At 40.0% G+C, this 21,184-nt stretch overlaps 1 protein-coding gene and 1 non-coding gene across 13 annotated transcripts in view; both read right to left on the bottom strand.

The window, feature by feature from the left end:
* Positions 1-21,184, bottom strand: part of NEDD4L (NEDD4 like E3 ubiquitin protein ligase) — a 371,293-nt gene that overhangs the window by 145,831 nt on the left and 204,278 nt on the right. The window contains exon 1 of one of the 12 annotated variants that reach the window (XM_073343629.1): positions 10,254-10,272. The exons of the other annotated variants lie outside the window; for them this stretch is intronic. Within the exon in view, the coding sequence (XP_073199730.1) occupies positions 10,254-10,256 (3 nt within the window). The 5' untranslated portion in view covers positions 10,257-10,272. Of the gene's footprint in view, positions 1-10,253; positions 10,273-21,184 lie in introns of those variants that run through there. 12 annotated transcript variants of the gene reach the window in all.
* TRNAK-UUU (transfer RNA lysine (anticodon UUU)) lies at positions 3,840-3,912 on the bottom strand. The gene has a single exon. It is a non-coding gene; the product is annotated as a tRNA-Lys (tRNA).

Below are 21,184 nucleotides of genomic sequence, written 5' to 3'. Positions count from 1 at the left end.
AGCAGACAAATTTTCCATGGTGTAGCAGAAAGTTTGGTGGGGCTTACTGAACTTTTACCACAGGAACTTCAGCAGCTCTTTCTATTAGGCCTGTACAATAGATTCTAGCCCTTTAAATTTTGATACACAAATTACGAATAGTGCAGCCTTATTTTAAAAGTACTTTTTAACAGTAACTCTCTTCTAAAAAAGAACTGTTGGAAGAGAGCTTCCATGTCTGCTTTTAATCTAGCATCTGAAAAATAACTTTCTATTACTGGCTCCATAATAAATGCTGTTTCATTGTGTGTTCAACTATAAAGGATATAATATAACTATAGAATAGAGAGCAGAATAAAGTATTTTAGCGACAGCAGTTTTACACATTTCAAGTCTCATCCTCTCAAACTGAAAAGCGCAACAGTGCCAATTTCAAGTTTTCATTGTATTTCCAACCCAATTAATTTATTTGTTTATTTTTGTACATAATGATGTCTGTTCCTCTGCTAGCATATGCAGAAAGTTACATTAAAAATGGCTGTCCCAATGAATTAGAACTTGTTTCCATAATGCTCTCTTTCTCCCTCTCTCTCATTGCCAAAGCCAGAGTTCTATTATGATGACATGTTATCAGGATGATGTACTTAAGTTACGTTTATTAGTGTTCGATGAAACATTTAGTTTTATTTATTCACAGGGCAGAAGAAAACCCAGAGCCTGAAGTTGGCTAGAAAAGGGAGGAGACTGGACAGGGAACCTTATCAAGATTGCTCTGAATAACAAATGTGCTCCTTCAGACTCTGCATGCTTTTCCAGTCTTTTCGAGGCACACAAAAGGCTCTAATAGACATGTGTGTCTTACTGAATGAGTGATTCTCCCTAGAATACCACTGGAATGAGTTTGTTCTCACTCAACCAGAATCTATTATATGAAAAGTCTTCATTACCATAATCCCTCGGCATTGTTTCCATCCATTAAGAGCAGTTAATTATGAGACACTGCAGGATTGGCTCCCAGGGCTTTATGTACACTTGTGCCTGCCTGATCAAGAGTAATGCCCTACCATAAATTAGAAATGTCTAACATCCAGACAGAGGGCCTTCATGGATTAAGCTAGAAACAAAAGACACCATGTTAGAGTTGAAGTTACAATGACTAGGGAATAGTGCTCCAAAATAGTGGTAGCTGAGTGAGAAAAGGCTACTGTACAGGATCCTAAATGCTACCGTACATGAAACACACAGCTAATATTTAACATACAAAATAGTTCTCTAGGATGACAACTAGTTATTAAAATATATTCACACACATCTGGTACCATGTCAAATTCTGAAGTATTATTATTGAAACACGAGTAACATGCAAAAACTCCAGAAGATGCCAGGAAAAGGACAGCCACGCAAGATTTATTCCATGACCATGAATGAAACTGCTTCCTATTCAAAAGTGCTGGAAACAGGCTAATCTATTTCCTGGCTTTAGTCACATAATATGGGCGAGGGTTACAAAAGGTTATATATCTATCTATCTATATATACACGTACCCCTGACACATGGCAAGAATCAGTATCCACTAGCATTACTGGAATAGCTTAGGGTCCCCAAACAGGATCTGAGTCCTATTGCGCTTCAGATGCTACACAGACCTGCAGGAAACTCAGGAAGGAGTGCTGAGCTGCTAACAGGGGAAGGAGAGAGGGGGGAGGGAGTCACAGTCACCAGCCTAAAAAGCAGCAGTTTCATCAGCTCTTCTGGACAAATTAACGGCAGCGGACTCGAACGAGCTGCTTAGAAGAGAAGACCAAAATCTAACAGGAATTGGTGAGGAAGAGGAGAATCAGGAAGAACAGATGGATGGATAGGGAGAGGGAGAGGGCAAGAGGAAATTAGATGTGTATTAGGCATTTTGTTGAGACAACACAGGTAGGTCTGCTACTGCCTCCTATCCCCCAATTTTGTGAGAAAGGGTAAGAAATATCCTACTGAGAAAATGAAATCCATTCTCAGTGTTCTAGGTCAAGCGTCACCTTATCTCCTCCAAAGCAGGAAGAAAGCAAAGTTAATCACACTGAAATGAGCAAAAAGGAAGTAAAGAATCTATGACTTGGCCACTTTTCTGGATCACTTCAGCAGTAGAATTTCCAGTGAAAAGCCAAAGGCAGCCATGAACTTCAGACCTTCCAATTAGGACTGTCGAACAAGTGGAATGAGGAAAAGGATAACTAAACAACTACACAAATCAAGGAAGCATCAATACTTTAATAAATGTCAACTTCAGAGAGGACTATAGTTCATAATAGTATGAATGAGTCAATTTCAGAAATCCATTATTGGTTTGTATGCCATTAACCACATACATGCACTTCCATGAAAAGTTATCAAAGGATTAAACCGCATTTGTCTTTCCTTCGTTCAGAAAAATAGCAAAAATCAAACCAAGCTGGGTAGGTTATTTCAGAAAAAAGTGATATAACTGGTGTGAAACTGGGTTTGAAGCTTTCAATAAGCATCATAAAACAATCTCTGTGTAATGTCCTAATTACAGAGATGTACAAGACATACATGTGGATGGTAGTTCAGCCTAAACCTGTAAGAATATCAAGCTTGCCTACCAAGAGTTTTCCAACAGTTCAAGGAAGAACGATGATCCTTGTTGGAGATTCAATCTTTGGAAAACCTGAAAGAATATTCTGCAAGGTGAACACCAGGATGGTGCGCTGCCTTCCCAGGGCCAAGACATGAGACATCACGCTATTGAAATCCACTAGCAAGAATTCATTGGTTCACATCAGCACTAAATGACACTGCATTGTGGAATATCTTGCAGATAATAGGGAACTTCAGGGAACTTGGAAACATGCGGAAGAAGAAGAACGTTCAAGTGATCGTCTCAGAAATCCTTCCTGTCCCATGAACAAAGGAAGACAGAAGGCAGAAGATACTGACAGTGACTCACTGGCTAGGTAAGTGGTGTAGAGTGGAGGGCTTTGGTTTTGTGGAATGTTGGTCCACCTTTTATGAGGAAAGGGGAGTATATAGTTTGGATGGCTGCCACCTCAGTGAAAGGGGGACCAATCTCCTCGGAGACGGGGTGGCTAGAATAGTCAGGAGGGTGTTAAACACATATCAATAAGGAAGGGTAAAAAGAGGGAAGATATGAGCACTCAGCACAAAATCAAAATTTTGAAAACAAAATTGATCAAGAAACCAAAGGACATGAAAAGAAGAAATTATTGAATTGTCTATACGCCCATGTTAAGAGCCTGGGTAACACACAAGAGGATCTGGAATTGCTTATTTATGAGCATAAATTTGATCTAGTTGGTATTACTGAAATCTGGTGGAATGATTCACGCTACTTGAATGTAAACATCAATAATTATAACTTATTTGGGAATGATCAAATGGGCAAAAGAGGAGGTGGCACTATGTCAAAAATAGCATCACCTGCTTCCAAGTCACTGATAACTAAGAAGAAAATTATCTTCAATACTTATGGATAAATGTCCTAACTGATAAAGTACAAGATGGTGTATTAGTTAGTGTCTGCTACAGACTACCAAATCATACTAGGGAACAGGGTGACCAGCTTCTTATTCACCTATCTGTAGTGTGCAGGAAAAAAAAGCTGTGTGATCATGGGGGACTTCCATTTGAGTGATATATGTTGGAAGTCTCGCACTGCCAGTACTAAAACATAGAATCATAGAACATCAGGGTTGGAAGGGACCTCAGGAGGTCATCTAGTCCAACCCCCTGCTCAAAGCAGGACTAATCCCCAACTAAATCAAAAGTAGCGTCAAAGAGATGAGTCTTGAAGTTCTTAGGGGATTCAACAGGGGGAAAGGGACCCCTTCTTTGCCTGACCAGAGACTTGAACCCTGGACCCTCAGATTAAAAGTCTGATGCTCTACCAACTGAGCTAGCCATGCTAGCATCCCTTGGAATTTCTAAATATTATAGACGACAATTTTCTAACAGAAAAAGTGTTGCAGCCTACACAGAGAATTCCATATTAGACCTTGTCCTAACAGATAAAGAAGAACTGATCAGAGACCTAATAATAGCAGCTTAGGTACAAGTGATTATGACTTGCACATTTATAGTATGCAAGCAGATTAAAGTCCAAACCAGTAATATATATACTGGTGCTTTAATAGGGCCAATTTCACAAAGCTGAAAACAATTATGAGCCATATCAGTTGAGAGGAAGAATTGAATCAGAAAAATGTGAATGATAATTGGGAATCTTTTAAGAACACCTTACTAGATGCCTCAAAAGTCCAAAATCAAGAACGAAGGATAAACTGGTTAAAAAACTGACCTGGTTTAGAGCGGAAGTGAAGGCAGCTATAAAATTTTTTTAAAAAATATATATAACAAATAGAAGAAAGGAGACGTTGATAGTAATGAACATGAATCAGAAGTTAGGAATTGTAGAAAATTGATAAGAGAAACCAAAGGATACAAGGAGAAATCTCTGGCTAAAAGAGTTAAGGACATCAGAAAGGAGTTTTTAAAATATGTTAGGAACAAAAAGAATCCTGACAATGGTATTGGTTCATTATTAGATGGAACTGGTAGAATTATTAATAATAATGCAGGAAAGGCAGAAATGTTTGATAAATATTTCTGTTTTGCATTTGGGGAAAAAACAGATGATGCAGTCTCATCACATCATATGGTGATGACAATATTCTTTCCATTCCACTAGTATCTTATGAGGACATAAAAACAGAAGCTATTAAAATTAGATATTTTCAAAAGAGCAGGTTCTGATAACTTGCATCCAAGAGTTTTAAAAGAGCTGGCTGAGGAGCTCGCTGGACCACCAATGTTGATTTTCAGAAAGTCTTGGAGTACTGGGAAAGTTTCAGAAGACTGGACAACAGATGTGCCATTTTAAAAAAAAGGGGAAACGGGATGACCTAGATAATTTAGGCCCATCAGCCTGACATTGATTCTGAGCAAGTTAATGAAGTAGCTGATATGGGACTTGATTAATAAAGAATTAAAGAAGGATAAAATAATTCATGCAAATCAACATGGATTTATAGAAAACAGATCCTGTCAGACTAACTTGATTTTTTTTTTTAAACAGGATGAAGTTTGGTTGACAAAAGTAAAAGTGTTGATGTAATAGACTACTGAAAGGTGTTTGACTTGGTACCACACAACATTTTGATTAAAAAACTAGAACCATATAAAATTAACATGGCACACATTAAATGGATTAAAAGCTGGAATATGGTGTTCAGTTTTGATGCTCACAATTCAAGAAGTACTTACCCGGAGAACCAAAATTTAGTAATGGGCTCTGCAATCTAGCCGAGAAAGATATTGTATGATCCAGTGCCTGGAAGTTGAAGCTATACAAATGTAGACTGGAAATCAGATAAACTTTTAACAGTCAGGGTAATTAATCACTGGAACAATTTACCAAGGGTTGTGGTGGATTCCTCATCAGTGACTATTTTTTTTAAATCAAGATTGGATTTTTTCCCCCCTAAAAGATCTGCTCTGGGAATTATTTTGGGGAAGCTCTATGGCTTATGTTACACAGGAGGTCAGACTAGATCAGTGGTTTTCAAGCTTTTTTTCTGGGGACTCAGTTGAAGAAAATTGTTGATGCCCATTACAGCTGGGGATGAGGGTTTTGGGTGTGGGAGGGGCTCAGAGCTGAGAAAGAGGGTTGGGGTGCAGGGGTGAGGGCTGCGGGGTGAAGCTGGGAATGAGCGGTTCAGGGTGTAGGAGGGTTGGGGTGCAGGAGGGGGTCAGGGCTCTGGGCTGGGGGTGCAGGCTCTGGAGTGGGACCAGGGATGAAAGCTTTAGGGTGCAGGAAGGGGCTCTGGGTTTGGGGGGGCTAAGGGCTGGGGCAGGGGATTGGGACGCAGGTTAGGGCATGGGTTTACCTCTGGCAGCTCCCAGTCAACGACAGAGCCGGAGTGCAGAGGCAGGCTTCCCACTTGTCCTGGCACCGCAGACCACGCTGTGCCCCAAAAGAGGCCAGCAGCAGGTCCGGCTCCTAGGCGGAGGCGTGCGGCTCTCGCCCGCAGGCACCGCTCCCCACCCCCAGCTCCCACTGAAGTGTGGAGCCTGTGCTCAGGCATGTGCGGAGCCCCATGGCCCCTCCGCCTAGGACTAGGACCTGCTGCTGGCCGCTTCCGGGGCACATCACAGTGTCAGAACAGGTAGGAACTAGCCTGCCTTAGCCGGGCAACACCGCCGATGGGACTTTTAACGTCCTGGTCGGTGGTGCTAACCAGAGCTACTAGGGTCCCTGGATGCTGAGTAAGGCGACCCAGTGCCTTACATATCACGACCCAGTACTGGGTCATGACCTGAACTTTGAAAAATACTGGACTAGATTATCCTAATTGTCCCCTCTGGCCTTGGAATCTATGAGTCTCTTAGTAGGATTGGCTTTGAGAATTTAGACATTGAACTTGCATAATTTTCTCTTTCAAGGATGTTGAAAAGGTTGGTCTTTTAAACTGTACCTTTAGCAGATATTAGAACTATTAAATATCAGTTTGCACAACTGATAACCCATGTGCTACTGTAAGAGTAAATGAACATCTATTAGAAATTTTTCCCATTTTTAGAGGCATATGCTAAGGACTCCCATTATTGCCTCCTCTTTTTGACATGGTGATGGACTCATTTGCCCAACTGATATGAAATAATCCTAATATAAACAGAAATTCAACAGAAAATAGGGAACACAAATTAACCTATGCAGACGATGTCATGTATTTGTTATGAATCCAGCTCAACACTACTAAAATTGAATGAGCAAATCTTAAAATTTGGCAAAATATCAGGATTTAAAATAATCTACAAGTCAGAACTCCTGGATGTAGGTATGGGCTCTGATCTACAGGAAGATATAAAAGATAAATAGAAACTCATATCTACTTCAGTAAAACACCTGGAAATACACATTATTGAAATACAGCAAGACTTCTATAATATTAATTATATTCCTTTAAGAAAGAAAATCAAAACAGACCTTGAAAATTGGTTAAACTATGACATATCATGGTTACGCAAAACTGCAGTAGTTAACATTAATATCTCACTGCAAATTAACTTCCTTTTCCAAACACTCCCGGGTTTTGGTCCCAAGAAATATATTAGATCAATGGCAACCCATGATAAACAAATTCATTTGGAGAAATAAGAAACCCAGGGTTACACAATCTATTTTCCAAAGGTCATGGCAAAAAGGAGCATTAGCTCTACCACACATTAAGCACTATTATCAATCTAGTAAGTTAAAAAACCTGATATACTGGATAACACCAAACCCTAATAAGCACTTGGTAGAACAGAACTAGCTCATTACTGCGGAATCAAACTCCACATCCACTGTTGTGCAATCAAACTCCACATCATCCCCTGGATAAAGAAATCCTATAAGCCAAAACCATTATATAACCCCGTTTTATGAAAGTAACAATAGAAACTTGGGATAATTTATTTAGAAAGCTAAGTCCATGCCCATCCCATGTAACACCCAAAGTAGACAAAATAGAATTTAACCCCAATAAATCCTGGAAAGTTTTGACCTATGAGAACTCATAGGTATATCAAAATTTGGCCAACTGTTTAGAGATAATACATTTAGATCACTTGATAAAATACAACTAGCAAAAGACACCAACATTCCAGTATATCAATACCTACAATTGAGACATTTTTCAAACCACCTTCACAAAAGGCAAACCTCAGCAGAAAATTGACAGTATTTGAAAATCTATTCGCTACACCTCCTTGAAACATAATGGTTTACTCTCCATTCTGTACAAAGTAATCTTTAACTGTTACTTAAAGGAAATAACCAAGTTTCTGAAAAGATGCAAAGCTAACAGACATAGGCAGAGACACGAAAACTGAGATATGGAGAACATATGCAGCACTGATCCCACACCTCAAACACACATAAAAGAAAATTATATTAAAATTCTTTATCGTTGGTACCTAACTCCACTTTAAATAAAACAACGTTATGATACAGGATGGGCAAATGCTGGAGAGAAAGTAATGAAATGGGAGGATTTCTCCACATATGGTGGATGTGCCAACATATTAAAGACATTTTAAAAAGCCGTTAGAGACTCCAGAAGGGAGATAACAGGGTGTCAGTTGTCAGATAACCCATTAGCATTTTTATTAAATGGTTTTGAAAACTCTGCATCTTATAAAAAAAAGCCACAAAGAATTGATCACTCATCTCCTAGTTGCTGCTAGAAGAGCAAGGTGGTGAAAGAGGAGTGACTCCCCTAAATCTTTTGACTGGTATCAAATAGTGTGGGACGTTCTGGTAATAGAAAAATTAACTTATCAAGTCAGAATTGTACAGGGGAGAAGGAAAACAAAGATAACTACTGAGAAATCCAGTGGATCTTTTTGGAGTTTGCTGGTCACTGCCCACAACCAAACCTAATCGTTTGAGAACTTCTTGGAATATTAAGGGAGAAACCACTTCAAGAACAGCCAAAGTTAAACTCAAAATTAAGATATTAAAATAAGAAAAACAGATCGGAAGAAGGAGAAAAGCATAATATTGTGTAAGGTTTTGATAGGACAACTAATGAATAGGTTACAAATCTAAACGTAAGAAAAACAGAAGTGACCCATGGCCAAGACTGCGAGGCCAATGTGGTGGAGAACCTCCGTGTGAGAGCTGGAGGAACTGGAAAAGCTGGAGAATGCTGTGTAGTTTTATTATGCAAAGAGATTGGGGCCATTGGTGGGCCTGATCCTAGATTTTGCAGCTTTGTTTTTGACCACGAAACATGGAGGCCAACCTTAGTCGGCTCCCCTTCCATTTGTTGGAGTGCATTGTGAAACCTGTCGGAGCTCTGTACTAGAACAACAGTGTCATCTGTGTAGTTAAAGTCTGAGAGCAAGTGATCACCCATCTTAATGCCGATGGATCTGATGGAATGTTTCCCATTCCATTGCCTGACAAAAAGAGTGCAGGGGCCAAGAAACAGCTTGCTTGACACCAGATACTGATTTAAAAGGTGCTGACATCCGATTCCCAAGACAAACATGAGCAGTGGTTCTGTTCTGCAGCTTGCAAATCAAGTACAGCAGAATGGTTGGGACATCTACACCTTTTAAGGCCTTCCATAACACCACTCAGTCAACTGAATCAAATGCCATCTTAAGATCAACATACACTATGTGCAGGGGCTTCTCGAACTCAAGGTGTGTCTCCGACAGTAAGTGGAGGGCCAAAATGGTGTCTAATGTGGACCAGTTCCTCATAAAGTCTGACTGCTGGGGGCAACACTTCCGATGCAGCAGGGGCTCCAAATGCGCCAGCAGAACATGTTCAGGAATACCTTCCCTGGCACAGACAACAAGGTGACCAGCCTGTAGCCTCTTACATTCATTTCCTTGCCCTTGTAAGGTGAGGATCACAATACCATCCTTCCAGGCGGTTGGCAAGGTTCCAATTCTCCACACCAGACAAAAGATGGCCAGAAGTGATTCTACCCCAGGGTAGAGAGCGCTTTTTATCAACTCTGGGGAAATGCCATAAGCGCCGGCTGTGCATCCCTTTTTCAGTTTACAGATGGCGCGCTTCACTTCATCCAACGTTGGTGCATTGGTACAAGTGTTTGGATCTGAAACCAGAGTGGCTGCTAAATTGTCCAGCTCTGAGCAAGTGGTAGGTGGCAATTGGTTCAGGGCGCTGTGATAATAGTCCACCCAGTGTGAGGGGATGTCATCATCTGATTTACATGGACAGCCTTGGCTGTCTTTCAGGATGCCGTTCATAGCGACTACCGCTGAGATTGCAGATCATGCAGAATGCTGGCTTTAAGTCTCCTCCAGCTAAGCCAACAAATTCTGAAAGTTCTGTCCCCTCTCCCCCAAAATAGCCATATGCATTATAACTTTAACTGAGCATGGTATGCCTCTTGCTTCCTCATCCACCAAATGATCACCTCTTATAAATAAATATAACAAATTTTATTCAGAAAAGATATTTAGCATGTATGGCAATAAAAATGCCCATGTTAAAATAATTGTTATTTTAACCACCTAAGTGGAGAGAAAATTAAAAGACAATCTGTATATTAGAAAGTCACAAATCCACTGATGTGCATGACACTTCCTAGGTAAGTAAAATTTGAGGTCCTTGCCAAAAGGAACTTACAAAATAAGCTTCAAGCCAATGTACATTAATATCTTTAATATGAGTACCCCATCAATTTAAATGATGCTACTGGCGATAGATCAGTCAAGTACATACCATAAGTGTTTGCAGGATTGGGGCATAAGATCCACAATCCTATTAATTGCTCTGTGCAAGGGGGCTCCACCTCCATGAAGCAGTTGGAAGGCTCATGGCAGCAGCTTGCAGGATGGAAGCTTAAATCAAACCAAATACATTTATTACATACCATGGTGAAGTTGTGGAGAGTAAAATAGTAAACAATCTGCAAGGAATATTGCTTGGGGGGGAACGTGTATTTTTTCCACGTTTTGCCACATCACTCTTCCTATCTTTTGTTTTGATACTTCTCATTTACTTTGTCAATTTCATATATTATAAAAATACATATTTACATGCCAGCACAAGTGTAAATGGCACAGGAGCAGCAGTTAATAGTGGAAAGCTTGAAAAAAGAAAAATTCCTGAAGATATTTGAAAGAGGGCAGTGAGACACATTAGTGCAAAGAAAAAGGAGGGCAATTCCAAACATAGGAGCAGACTGGAAAAAGGACACCCTGTCTCCAAAAGGACACCTCAGTATCTCAAATATCTCCATCCTATGTCACCGAACAAATACATTGTTTAAGCAAGAAGAGAGAGATTGCAATAGTGCTAATTACTGCTTGCTGGGCTACGCATTCTTGTTACTTAACCATGGGTATCCATATCGTATCATGGATTAGTACCTGATAACACCAGTATACTTGTGTTTATTACATATATACATACACACAAATGTGTAATGCCTAAAATACATTAAAAGTACATCACAGATGAATTCATTTCCTATAAACTTTAAATAAAAATTGTAAATATATATGTGGTCTTATTTTTCTACTTCCATAGGATTTTTATTTTGTTTTACCTTAACAATGCAGGAATTAATTATGATGAACATTGTTATTTTGATGAAAGTTACTATATTCAGAAACTACATGGCAGCTGACATGTCAATTCATGGACCAACCACAAAATAAATACAGCCAAAATTGTCTCCAAGTTTTATCCTCCATTAGCTTAACATTTCACCGGAAAGTAGGGTTGCCAACTTTCTAATCCCACAAAACCGAATACCCTAACCCGCCCCTTCCCCCAGGCCCTGCCCCTGCCCCTGGGACATGACATTCCCTTTCTCTCAGTAGCTCGCTCTCCCCAACCCTCACTCACATTCACTGGGCTGGGGCAGTGGTGCGGGAGGGGGTGAGGGCTCTAACTGGGGGGCGTGGGCTCTGGGGTGGGGACAGAAATGAGGGGTTCAGGGTCTGGAAGGGGGCTCCACACTGGGGCAGGAGGTTGGGGTGCGGGAGGAGGTGAGGGCTCCAGCTGGGGGTGTGGACTCTGGGGTGGGGGATGAGGGGTTCAGCATGCAGGAGGGGGATGCGAGTTGAGGCCAGCGGTTGGAGTGCAGGGGGGGTGAGGGCTCTATCTGGGGATGAAGGCTCTGGGGTGGGGCTGGGGATGAGGGATTTGGAAGTTTAGGAGAGGGCTCTGGGCTGGGGTGCATGAGGGGATGAGGGTTCTGGGTTGGGGCCGAGGATGAGCAGTTTCGGGTGCAGGAGGGGGCTCCGGGTTTGAGGGGGGCTCAAGGATGGGGCAAGGGAGCAGGCTTACCTCCAGCAACTCCCGATCAGCAGCACAGCGGGGAGGCTAAGACTTCCTGCCTGTCCAGTACTGCGGAAGTTGCCATTAAGTCCAGCTCCTAGGCAGAGGTGCGGCAGGTAGCTCTGCGTGCGCTGCTCTTGCCCACTGGCACCGCCCTTGCAGCTCCCATTGGCCATGGTTCCTGGCCAATGGGAGTATGGAGCCGGTGTTTGGGGCAGGGGCAGCATGCAGAGCCCTGTGGGGCCCCCCCTGCCTAGGAGCCAGACTTGTTGGTCACTTCCGGAGTGCAGCTCAGTACCAGGACAGGTAGGGACTAACCTGCTGCAGACTGGAGCCACGAAGGTCCCTTTTTGACTGGGTTTTCCGGTCAAAAACCAGACACCTTGGTCACCCTACCTTAAAGGGGGCCAAGCTAGATGATGCCTACAGGGGAACCTGGGATAAAGTCCAGGAGTTTCTCTTCTCCAGAGCAAGTAGAGAGAGCGAAGGCGCTGGTAGAGGAAGAACAACATTCTCCCAGTCATCATGTCTCCTTGGTCTTGTCTTGGGAGAAACAGGGCCCTGCAAAAAGTCTTATGGGCCTTATCCAGCCTGACACCCACAGCATCTATATGCTTTCCAAGTAGCACAAAACAATGATGCTTTGTTTGAGAAGCCCAACACAGGCAGATATACCATTCCAAAGTCACGCAGAAGCCAGCAACTGATGTTTAATATGTTACAGCTCTCCTAACACATGTAAGACTAACTAAACTAAAAACGTATGCCCCAAAGTTAGTTAAAGGCACCAGTCCTCTCCAGGGAGAACACAAACTAAAACTGAAATTTCTAGATCTCGGCCATAACAGGTCAAAGAACATGTCCAGGTGAGAATGCTTCAATATAAGACCTTCATGTCTCTGAAACACAAAAATTGCTTGTCCTTGCTGTCCTTGACACTTTTTACCTTGGCATACAATCTTTGATGTGAAACTTCAAAGAGATTGCTACTGACTTAGAAAAGTTAGGGAGCAGTGTCAAAAATCAGAATTACAATGGAAGATTTGTTTGAACTTTAATTATGTGTGAGAGAGGTGCCTCTCTAATACACCAGCTACTCTTTGCTACTAGCAATTTCTCACAGACACTGAACAATTCTTACTTTGCACATAATATTCCAAGCTCTGACGTGCTTCCCTGCACCCTTCCCATGCTCCGGCAGCATATGATGCCAGAAATGAGATTGGGCAAGGTCCATAATTTAACTAGAGTTGTTTACATCTTAAAACTGGAAGAAGGTGGAGAATGACCTTGAAATTCATCAAAGTGAAATTGTAGCAAAACTGATGACAAATGAACTCAACCGAACAGAGAAAAGTGTATGTGCTTCTGAGCCATTGTTTTAGACAAAGTTTATTTATGCTATGGTACTTCACAAAAATAAGTTATAAAGGATAAAAGTGCATAATCAAGTTTCAAATATCTGATTCCACAATTATGTGCTCTACTAATACCTGCTTAAGGAGAAAGAACCCACTTCCCCCGTTTTTCCTCCCCAAGACATCAAAAGAGGCCATATAATAATCTAAAATTATAAGGACTTAGTGCCAGTAACGTGAGAAAACATTAGGAAGTTTGTGGGCATTATCCACAGACATTTTAAATTTAAAGTCACCCCCTAAAGCCTGTGGTGGTGAACATTAGCAAAGTACTGTACTTATTTTCAGGATCACTTATTACAAGCTCCCAGTGTTTTGGTAGCTCAACTTTAAAAACTCTGGTGATCCACATAACCAGTCGAAAAATTAAGTGGGGTAAGAGTATTGTAATGAACTGGCTAATGTGTATGTGTACTGTGGTAAACCCAGGACAAACAACTACAAAAGGGGGGTAAAAAGAAAAGGAGGACTTGTGGCACCTTAGAGACTAACCAGTTTATTTGAGCATAAGCTTTCGTGAGCTACAGCTCACTTCATCAGATGTAGTAATTAGTCCCAGAGGTTTAAAAGGCCCCTCCCTATCCACTGAGGAGAGAGAACGATGGGGCAATAAGGTTCAGCTGGAAAAGGGGTTGCTAGGGAAGCAATTAGGTTCAGCTGACTCCAACTACTTGGGACCTTTTTAAACCCTCCCCTGGGTGGTAGGAGGGGGAGAGTGAGGGAGTGAGAGGAGCAGGGAAGTTGCCAGTAGGCTGTTTGCAGCAAGACACCAGACCTTCCCAGTAGGGAGGCTGCACTCGCTCCCCAGAAGGGAAGGAAGACAAGCACAAGGGACTGACTGAGGAGAGGAGTAGCAGGACCCAGCGCCACCTATAAGGATTCGCCTTACCCCAAACCTGAGTCTCCAAGGTTAAAAAGGACTGAGCCTACTGAGGCGAACAAGGTATTTTGCCACAGTACCATTGCCTTCTATTAGATACAGCAAGAGCCACTCAACTGACATAGACCCTATACTACTGAAAACTAAAGGCTCCCTTATCTCAAAGCAGTAAGTGTCTGTTTTTGAAGCAGGATATAAGTTCCTCCCAACTGTCCCTGTTAATTGCCATGTGGCTCTGTGTACTGCACAAAAATATCCATTAAAATGTAGGTGGTCACAAGTTAACAATATTTAGGTCTTCCACTGCTACATTTTCCATTTCCCTGCCACTTTCTTCTTTGTTCTCCTTTTCCTGTCATCCTTGTGCTTTAGATTTTAATGAGTAATCCACCTTGTTAAAGATTTAAAGAAATCAGATGTCACCTCTAAGTCTCCAAGGACTCAAATGCTTAACTTGGCGAAATGCCCCATTCGTATCTACTTATTGGCAGTGGCACTAACATTTAAATAGCCATCTGTATTTGTTTTACTACCTTGAAAATCATACTGGACTAGTCCTGGGATCCACTCCGTTTTTAAAAAGGCATTACGTTTAATTTCTGCTGCTCTTCTCTCTTTATCTTACCAGAATAGGGTCCAAATGTCCTCATTGCTGCAGTGCATGAAGGGGAAGCCAGAGAGAGAGAGTGGACCTAAGAGGGGGGAAAAAAGAAGTATAGGTTCTGAGGAGCGCAGGCCTCTCCAAATGCCCATGCCAGGCCATGAATCTGTGTTATGGAAGGCATCAGGCTGGAGTCGTGGGCATGCTTTACAGCAGTCCTCAATCAACCCAGAGGACTGATAAAAAGATGCGGACAACATTAGCATAAGGTAACACTGACTGCTCCTTTGCTGATAGAAAACAAAGGGGAAAAGATGGGAACATGATTCATGAAACCAACAGGGTGGTTAGGGAACTGTATGGAGGAGTTGGTCCTCTGCAGGATTTTAAGACACCTGTAGATCTGGAGGGACAAATTCCATGACCTTCCTTGGGAGAGAGCGAGCGCAACAAACAGCAGTTTCACAGAAGACTCCATAGGAATCTCCGTTTCCTTTTCTTTACACTGGATTTGCCTTGTTGGGGGATTATCTAGACCTTAATCAGAGGAGGGGAAAAAAACTTTTTTGATCATCCAAACCTCTGCCAGGGCAAGATTAATCCTTCCTACCATAGTCTGTCTAGAAAATCCCCTATAAAACAGACTCATTAAAACCAAATTCACCTTCTTCCAAAGAATGAACAAATATCCAGTATCTTATTTCTTAATTCTGCTATCCCATCAACATTTAGGCTTTACACCCAAACCTTCTGGAAGTTTAAATTTTGGCTATGAAACTTGTGGGCTGAAACTTGATGAGGATTCAGTGGATAAACACATTTTTCTTTCATACTCTGTTTGAAAGCTCATACCCCCATTTGCCATTTAGAACAAGAGATTGTTATACTAAAATGATAGTTCGCTTATACAAAGTTATTAAAACTCTTAAGTTTTCCCATGACCTTCAGATTCAGTTGAGCCGTCAGCATAACGGGATTTAAAAATCCATTTACAACGCATTGCAATTATAGGTTTCTAAGTCTGTATTCAGTCAACATCTAATTTCAAGAGCAACAGCCATTTCAAAATAACAACCTTTTGTTTTAAACCCTGACTTTATAAATTCTTCTGCTTAAAAATTTAAAAGGCTAGATCTTTTACAGTTATGATTCCATGTCAAAAACCGATCAAAATTAACAATAGGTTTCAGTAAAACTAACTAGAGAGTATTATTTTCAAACAGATCTGTCTTTCACATTTCATAAGTTAAATTACTCATTTTCTAGACTATCAGTACATATAAAAAACAAAATCAGTTTTAAATTTATTTGAGAAACTCTTAGCTAAGCGTCTGCCATCATTTCCATTATAAACTCTGTTGACAAGTTTATAGCTTGGCTCTTAAAATTTGTATCAGGTTTTAACCATGTGTACAGTTTCTCATCACAGATTAAATAATTAAAAAAAAACCTGTCCAGCTGTTTTTCCCCTGACCACCACCTAATATTTAAAAATTATAATTTATTTTATCTGAGGTTAGGAACTTTGTAAATTCTTTTTAGCTACATGAGTACAATAAACTGGATATACGTATCACAAAGATTTCTTAGACAACCATCATTCTATCTTGATACCATTAAAAACTCCCACAAATACCCTACATAGTATATTATCTTAAATGATAAACTGATTCCTCCTTATATTACTGACAACTTATAAAACACAGAAAATGGTAACAGCATTTTCTCAACATAAAATATTATACCAATATTGTTGGATCATATTAAAGAAGTTCTGTATTAAAATCACAAATGAGTTTGATTCCCCAGAGTTTAAATTCCAGGGTATTACTAATTAAGAGGTCTCTTGGTTTTTGGTACTGTTTCTCTCCCTCTATGTGTGAAACTTGCAAGCTGCTAATTGTGTTAGTACATTCTAAGACAGAGTCTGTTCTCAAAGCAATTCACACAGAGAGAGATTCAAAGCAATACTCTAACAACAGAAACAGCACCCAGAGACTCCCCGCCCTTTTGTTGTATTAACAATTGTGATTAAAATAGAGGTAGAGGATGTATGTGGATGGATGCTTGGTGTGGATAATAACTGAATGATCAGGGAGGTGCCAGCCTAAGAATCCAGTGTCCATCGGCTGAAGAAGGCGTCAAGTGGAAATAACCAGAGGGACACCCCCTCCCCGCCCCCCGGAGGGCAGACTGGAATCCACCCAACAGCCTCAAGAATGGGAGAACCAAAGAACAAGATAACATCTTGGAGCCGTCAGGAATGTGCTATCTGCTGATTGATTCAGCAACAGCATGATGAAGCAATTCCCATAGACTGGTATAGGAAGAAATTCCTATAAAAATAGACTCTAAAAAGTGAGAACTTTTGGGGTCTGATTCTGCAAACCAACTTCCAGGAGCATCAGATGAGCATCTGACAAGGCCCTGCTCCCTCCTCATGTCCAGGCCACCTGGCCAGTGACTTGGCATGAGCAACTCTAAGGCTGGTAACTATGATAACAACCTTGCAGAACCTGTGTGTGGGGGTGTGTGTGTGTGTTTGTATGAATGAATGTGAGAATAAATATGAGATTGAATGGAATGTTATAGCTATAACTAACTGCTTACTATGATTCTTTCTGTATTCACAATAAATGTGGTATTTTGCCTTTTTCCCTTTAATAAGATCCTGCTGGTTTTTATTTTATTGGTACAACAATATTACTCAATTGGACTGCAGTTCACCAAAACTCCTGCAACTTTAAGGAAGAGTCAGGCAAAATATTTAATCTCTCCCTTTTGTCATAGCCTTCCCTGCCGCTGAGAGTTCTAGTTTGAAAACGATTAGTCTATATAAACTAATGAATGAATCAGTGGACTTAACAACTTCAACTGTTAGTGGTGAGTGAGGAGAGAAACAGAGGGTTAGAGAAGTGTGTTAAAAACGTTCACCTTCTGTCTCTAAAGGCTTACGTTGAAAGCATGCAACAAGTTCAACAAGTTTGCCAGTTTCAGTTTAGCCCTCAGCCCTTATTTCCCCACATTTTAAAAGCACCCCCCCCCATAATTTAGTACAGTAATTGGCAACTTTCCTCAGTAAATAGCTTAAGAATAGAACAGCAGTGACATAACAGGTCAAAGCATGTTGGCTGTGCTATGTACAGAACTCTGCAGAATGTATTCCTGTATATAACTAGCTATAACCCACATTTCCAGGAAGTATAACTTTATAAAAATGACAGAAAGCTGCAACCGTTCATAGATACAGCACTTTCACCAAATTTTTGCACCACATAACAAAATATGGCTATGTAACATGAAAAATACACCCTCCTCTTCCGCCAAAGCAAGGTATCACCAAGCTATTGTTCACTCAGATTTACAGATGGGGGATTTCTGAAGCGTTACGTGCCATAATAATCAATGTTTACTAGTTCCAAGAGCTAAAATGCTACCCACAGTCCTAACAAAGAACTGATGTCCAAGAGTAATAGTACTTTTCACACCGTTTTTAGTCAAATATGACACCACAAAACATTACCCCAAAAAGCCAGTGACTAATCTACAGCAGTTGATTAAGGGACTTTTCTCCATAAAAACAAAGGGGCATATCTGAATATTGGACACCCAGTATAATATTTAATATGCTAATTACACTTTAAAACATTTGTTTTTAAATTACACTTTTTTTTTAAAATGACTCTCAGAAGGATGCAAAAATGTTAATTATTTAGACATCACAAAGTTTGATAAGTGTATTAAAGAACAGGGACCTGTGGAGCTAACAATCTATTTTTAGACAAGATGCAAGGAATGACAGCAAACAACTGTAGGGAGAGTGAAAGAAAAAAAGGAGAGCAAGGGTTACAATAACATTTTATTTTTTTACTTAGGTTTTTTAAAGTGAAAAATTGAAAAAGGAAAAACAGCCAACCATTGCAGGATTATGCAAGTGCATGAAATTCTGAAAGTGAAACTGACTAGTAACAGACTATGCACTCTAGACCATATTTCAAAAAAGGTTAGGTAATAAGGTTCATTTGGAAAAAAAAACAATTATAGTAAAACTGCAGGTGTAGTTTGTAACAATTGTGGATTTTATATTATTATTTTATCTTATTGTTTTAACTTAATAGTGTACCTGTGAGGAATGGATTGTGTGCATTCGGGATGACAAAATGGGGAAGTGGAACCTGCCTTATCTTGGGGGCAGAAAGAGTGCCTGTGGGGAGGGAGGGAAAGTAGGGCAAAACTGAATCAGAAAAACCTCTGCCCATTTCTTCCAGGTGTACAAATGTGAGAGGAAATTTAGGTTTACAACTAGAGTTGCCAACCCTCCAGGACTGGCCTAGAGCCCCCAGGAATTAAAGATTAATCTTTAATTAAAGATATCATGTGATTAAATCTCCACGAATACGTCCAATGAAATTTGGCAACCTTATTTACAACAAAAAACTCTAGAAAGGGTTAATTTGCCTGCTTTAGGGTTTTCTTGCAAATTATCTACCATTACTATGTATTCACAGTGGTCTTTTCCTGGCAGGTAAAGCCTAAAATCAAGCCTCACCACATTCCATTAGGATTATAATTATCTCTTGCTAGATCTTCTAATTCTGGGTCAGTACATTTAAACAGGACAGTCATTCATGCTTTATTTAATAGTATTACATTATTAAGTAATAAGTATAAATATATTTACAGCTATACTTGCTTATCCATTTAGATGACTAAGTCATGAAGTAAATAGGATTTAAAGTATTGGTGTGGACTTAAGTATCATCTACACATGGGTACACACTCACATGCAAATATAAATCACTGCCGTGTTTTATAAAACCCTCAGTTAACTGTCACATATCTTTTCTGCATTTTCCCCATAATTTCTATTTAGATATAAATTTATTGGTTTTACTCTATGTAAATACAGATTATTTTCCAGCAAGGATGCGTGACATCAGAATTGTTTCTATGGTATGACAGGAGTTCTTTAAGAGGGAACATATTTTTAGTCATCTATCACATGTGATGAACACCTTTATTACACTGTGGTAATATTCCTCTATTAAGATTTCTGAATAAATACTGCAATATATACAAATATGCATCTGCCCACTCGGCAATTAATCATAATATATTACGCTCAAGACAAAAATGTTCCCAATTTTCCATGTTGTTAAGGTACACTAATTTCTGCAATTTCATACTCCACTTAAACATACCATAGTCTTGGGCACATGCCACTGTAAACAGTTGAAGGCAGGCTGAATCACCAGTAATCCCAATGGTGTTTTGAAATTCACTGTAACTTGACCACATAGAACACCATAGTCAAAGGTCTACTCTTCTCTTATTTCTGAGAAGCTGAAGATGCATCTGTGTTAATGATCCTCCAGGATATTGAAATTTAAGCCAGAGTGACTTTTACATTTTTATTGTCCATCTATGTTTAAAAACTGCATGTATGTTTCTAAATAAATGTCACATTAACATTTTCAAAACTCTGTTCCAAATTGGTTACACTCCTCAGTGATGTGTAAGGGAACGTTTAGCAAGTTGCATGGGGAGAATGGGGGAGGAGAAGTCACATTAAGCACCTTCCCTGAGTATTAAATTATACTACATTAGTACCCATCAACACGTTTATCTTGGAGAATGATGTAGTACTTAGACTATGTGGGCAATGAGACCATCCTAGTTTGAAGTTAAGCAAAAGGAAGCAATGATAGAGAGAAAAAAACGATGGAATTGGCAAAAGGAAGCAAATTTGGAGAAATGGGATAGAACAGAAGAAAGAAAAACATGCGGAGTCTTACTCAGAAAATGTTTCCAAAAACCAGCTAAGCAAGTTCTAAGCTGTCTGACTGGCACTTACGCAGAAATTGCCCAACCAGACACTAAACCTTGGCAGCATTTGGAGTAATATTTTTCTCAAGATGAACAGGTCTTTAACAGTTTTGCTAATGGTTACAAAATATTGGCAGAACTCTAAATTCTGGGCATGTATTATGCAAATATGTATTACAGCTGTTTTTATTTAATATGGTGCAGCAAAAATATGCATGCAACAGCAAAGGCAAATTATATCATGGAAATATGCTACTGCTGTCAGTGAACTTCTGATTTATAGCTCAAGAAAGCTTATGCTCAAATAAATTGGTTAGTCTCTAAGGTGCCACAAGTACTCCTTTTCTTTTTGCGAATACAGACTAACACGGCTGCTACTCTGAAACCTTAAAAAAGATAGTGCTTTTAATTTCTCAAAATAATTATTTCTAAAATAAATTCTATAATCAAACACAAATGTCTATTTCTATCACAAGACAAAGAATGTTAAAAATAAAGATTCATCCATTTACTTCCAATACGAAGACTAGTAACAAATTCATTAGTAACAAACACAGTTAAATAAGAAAATAATGACTTATCAACTTTCCACAAATGTTGTCCTTTCCATTTTTCCAGTTCCATAATGTGCCTTCTCCTC

Source organism: Lepidochelys kempii, chromosome 5 (assembly GCF_965140265.1).
Source record: "Lepidochelys kempii isolate rLepKem1 chromosome 5, rLepKem1.hap2, whole genome shotgun sequence".
Taxonomy (NCBI): domain Eukaryota; kingdom Metazoa; phylum Chordata; order Testudines; family Cheloniidae; genus Lepidochelys; species Lepidochelys kempii.
This window is presented reverse-complemented; position numbering and strand designations above follow the sequence as displayed.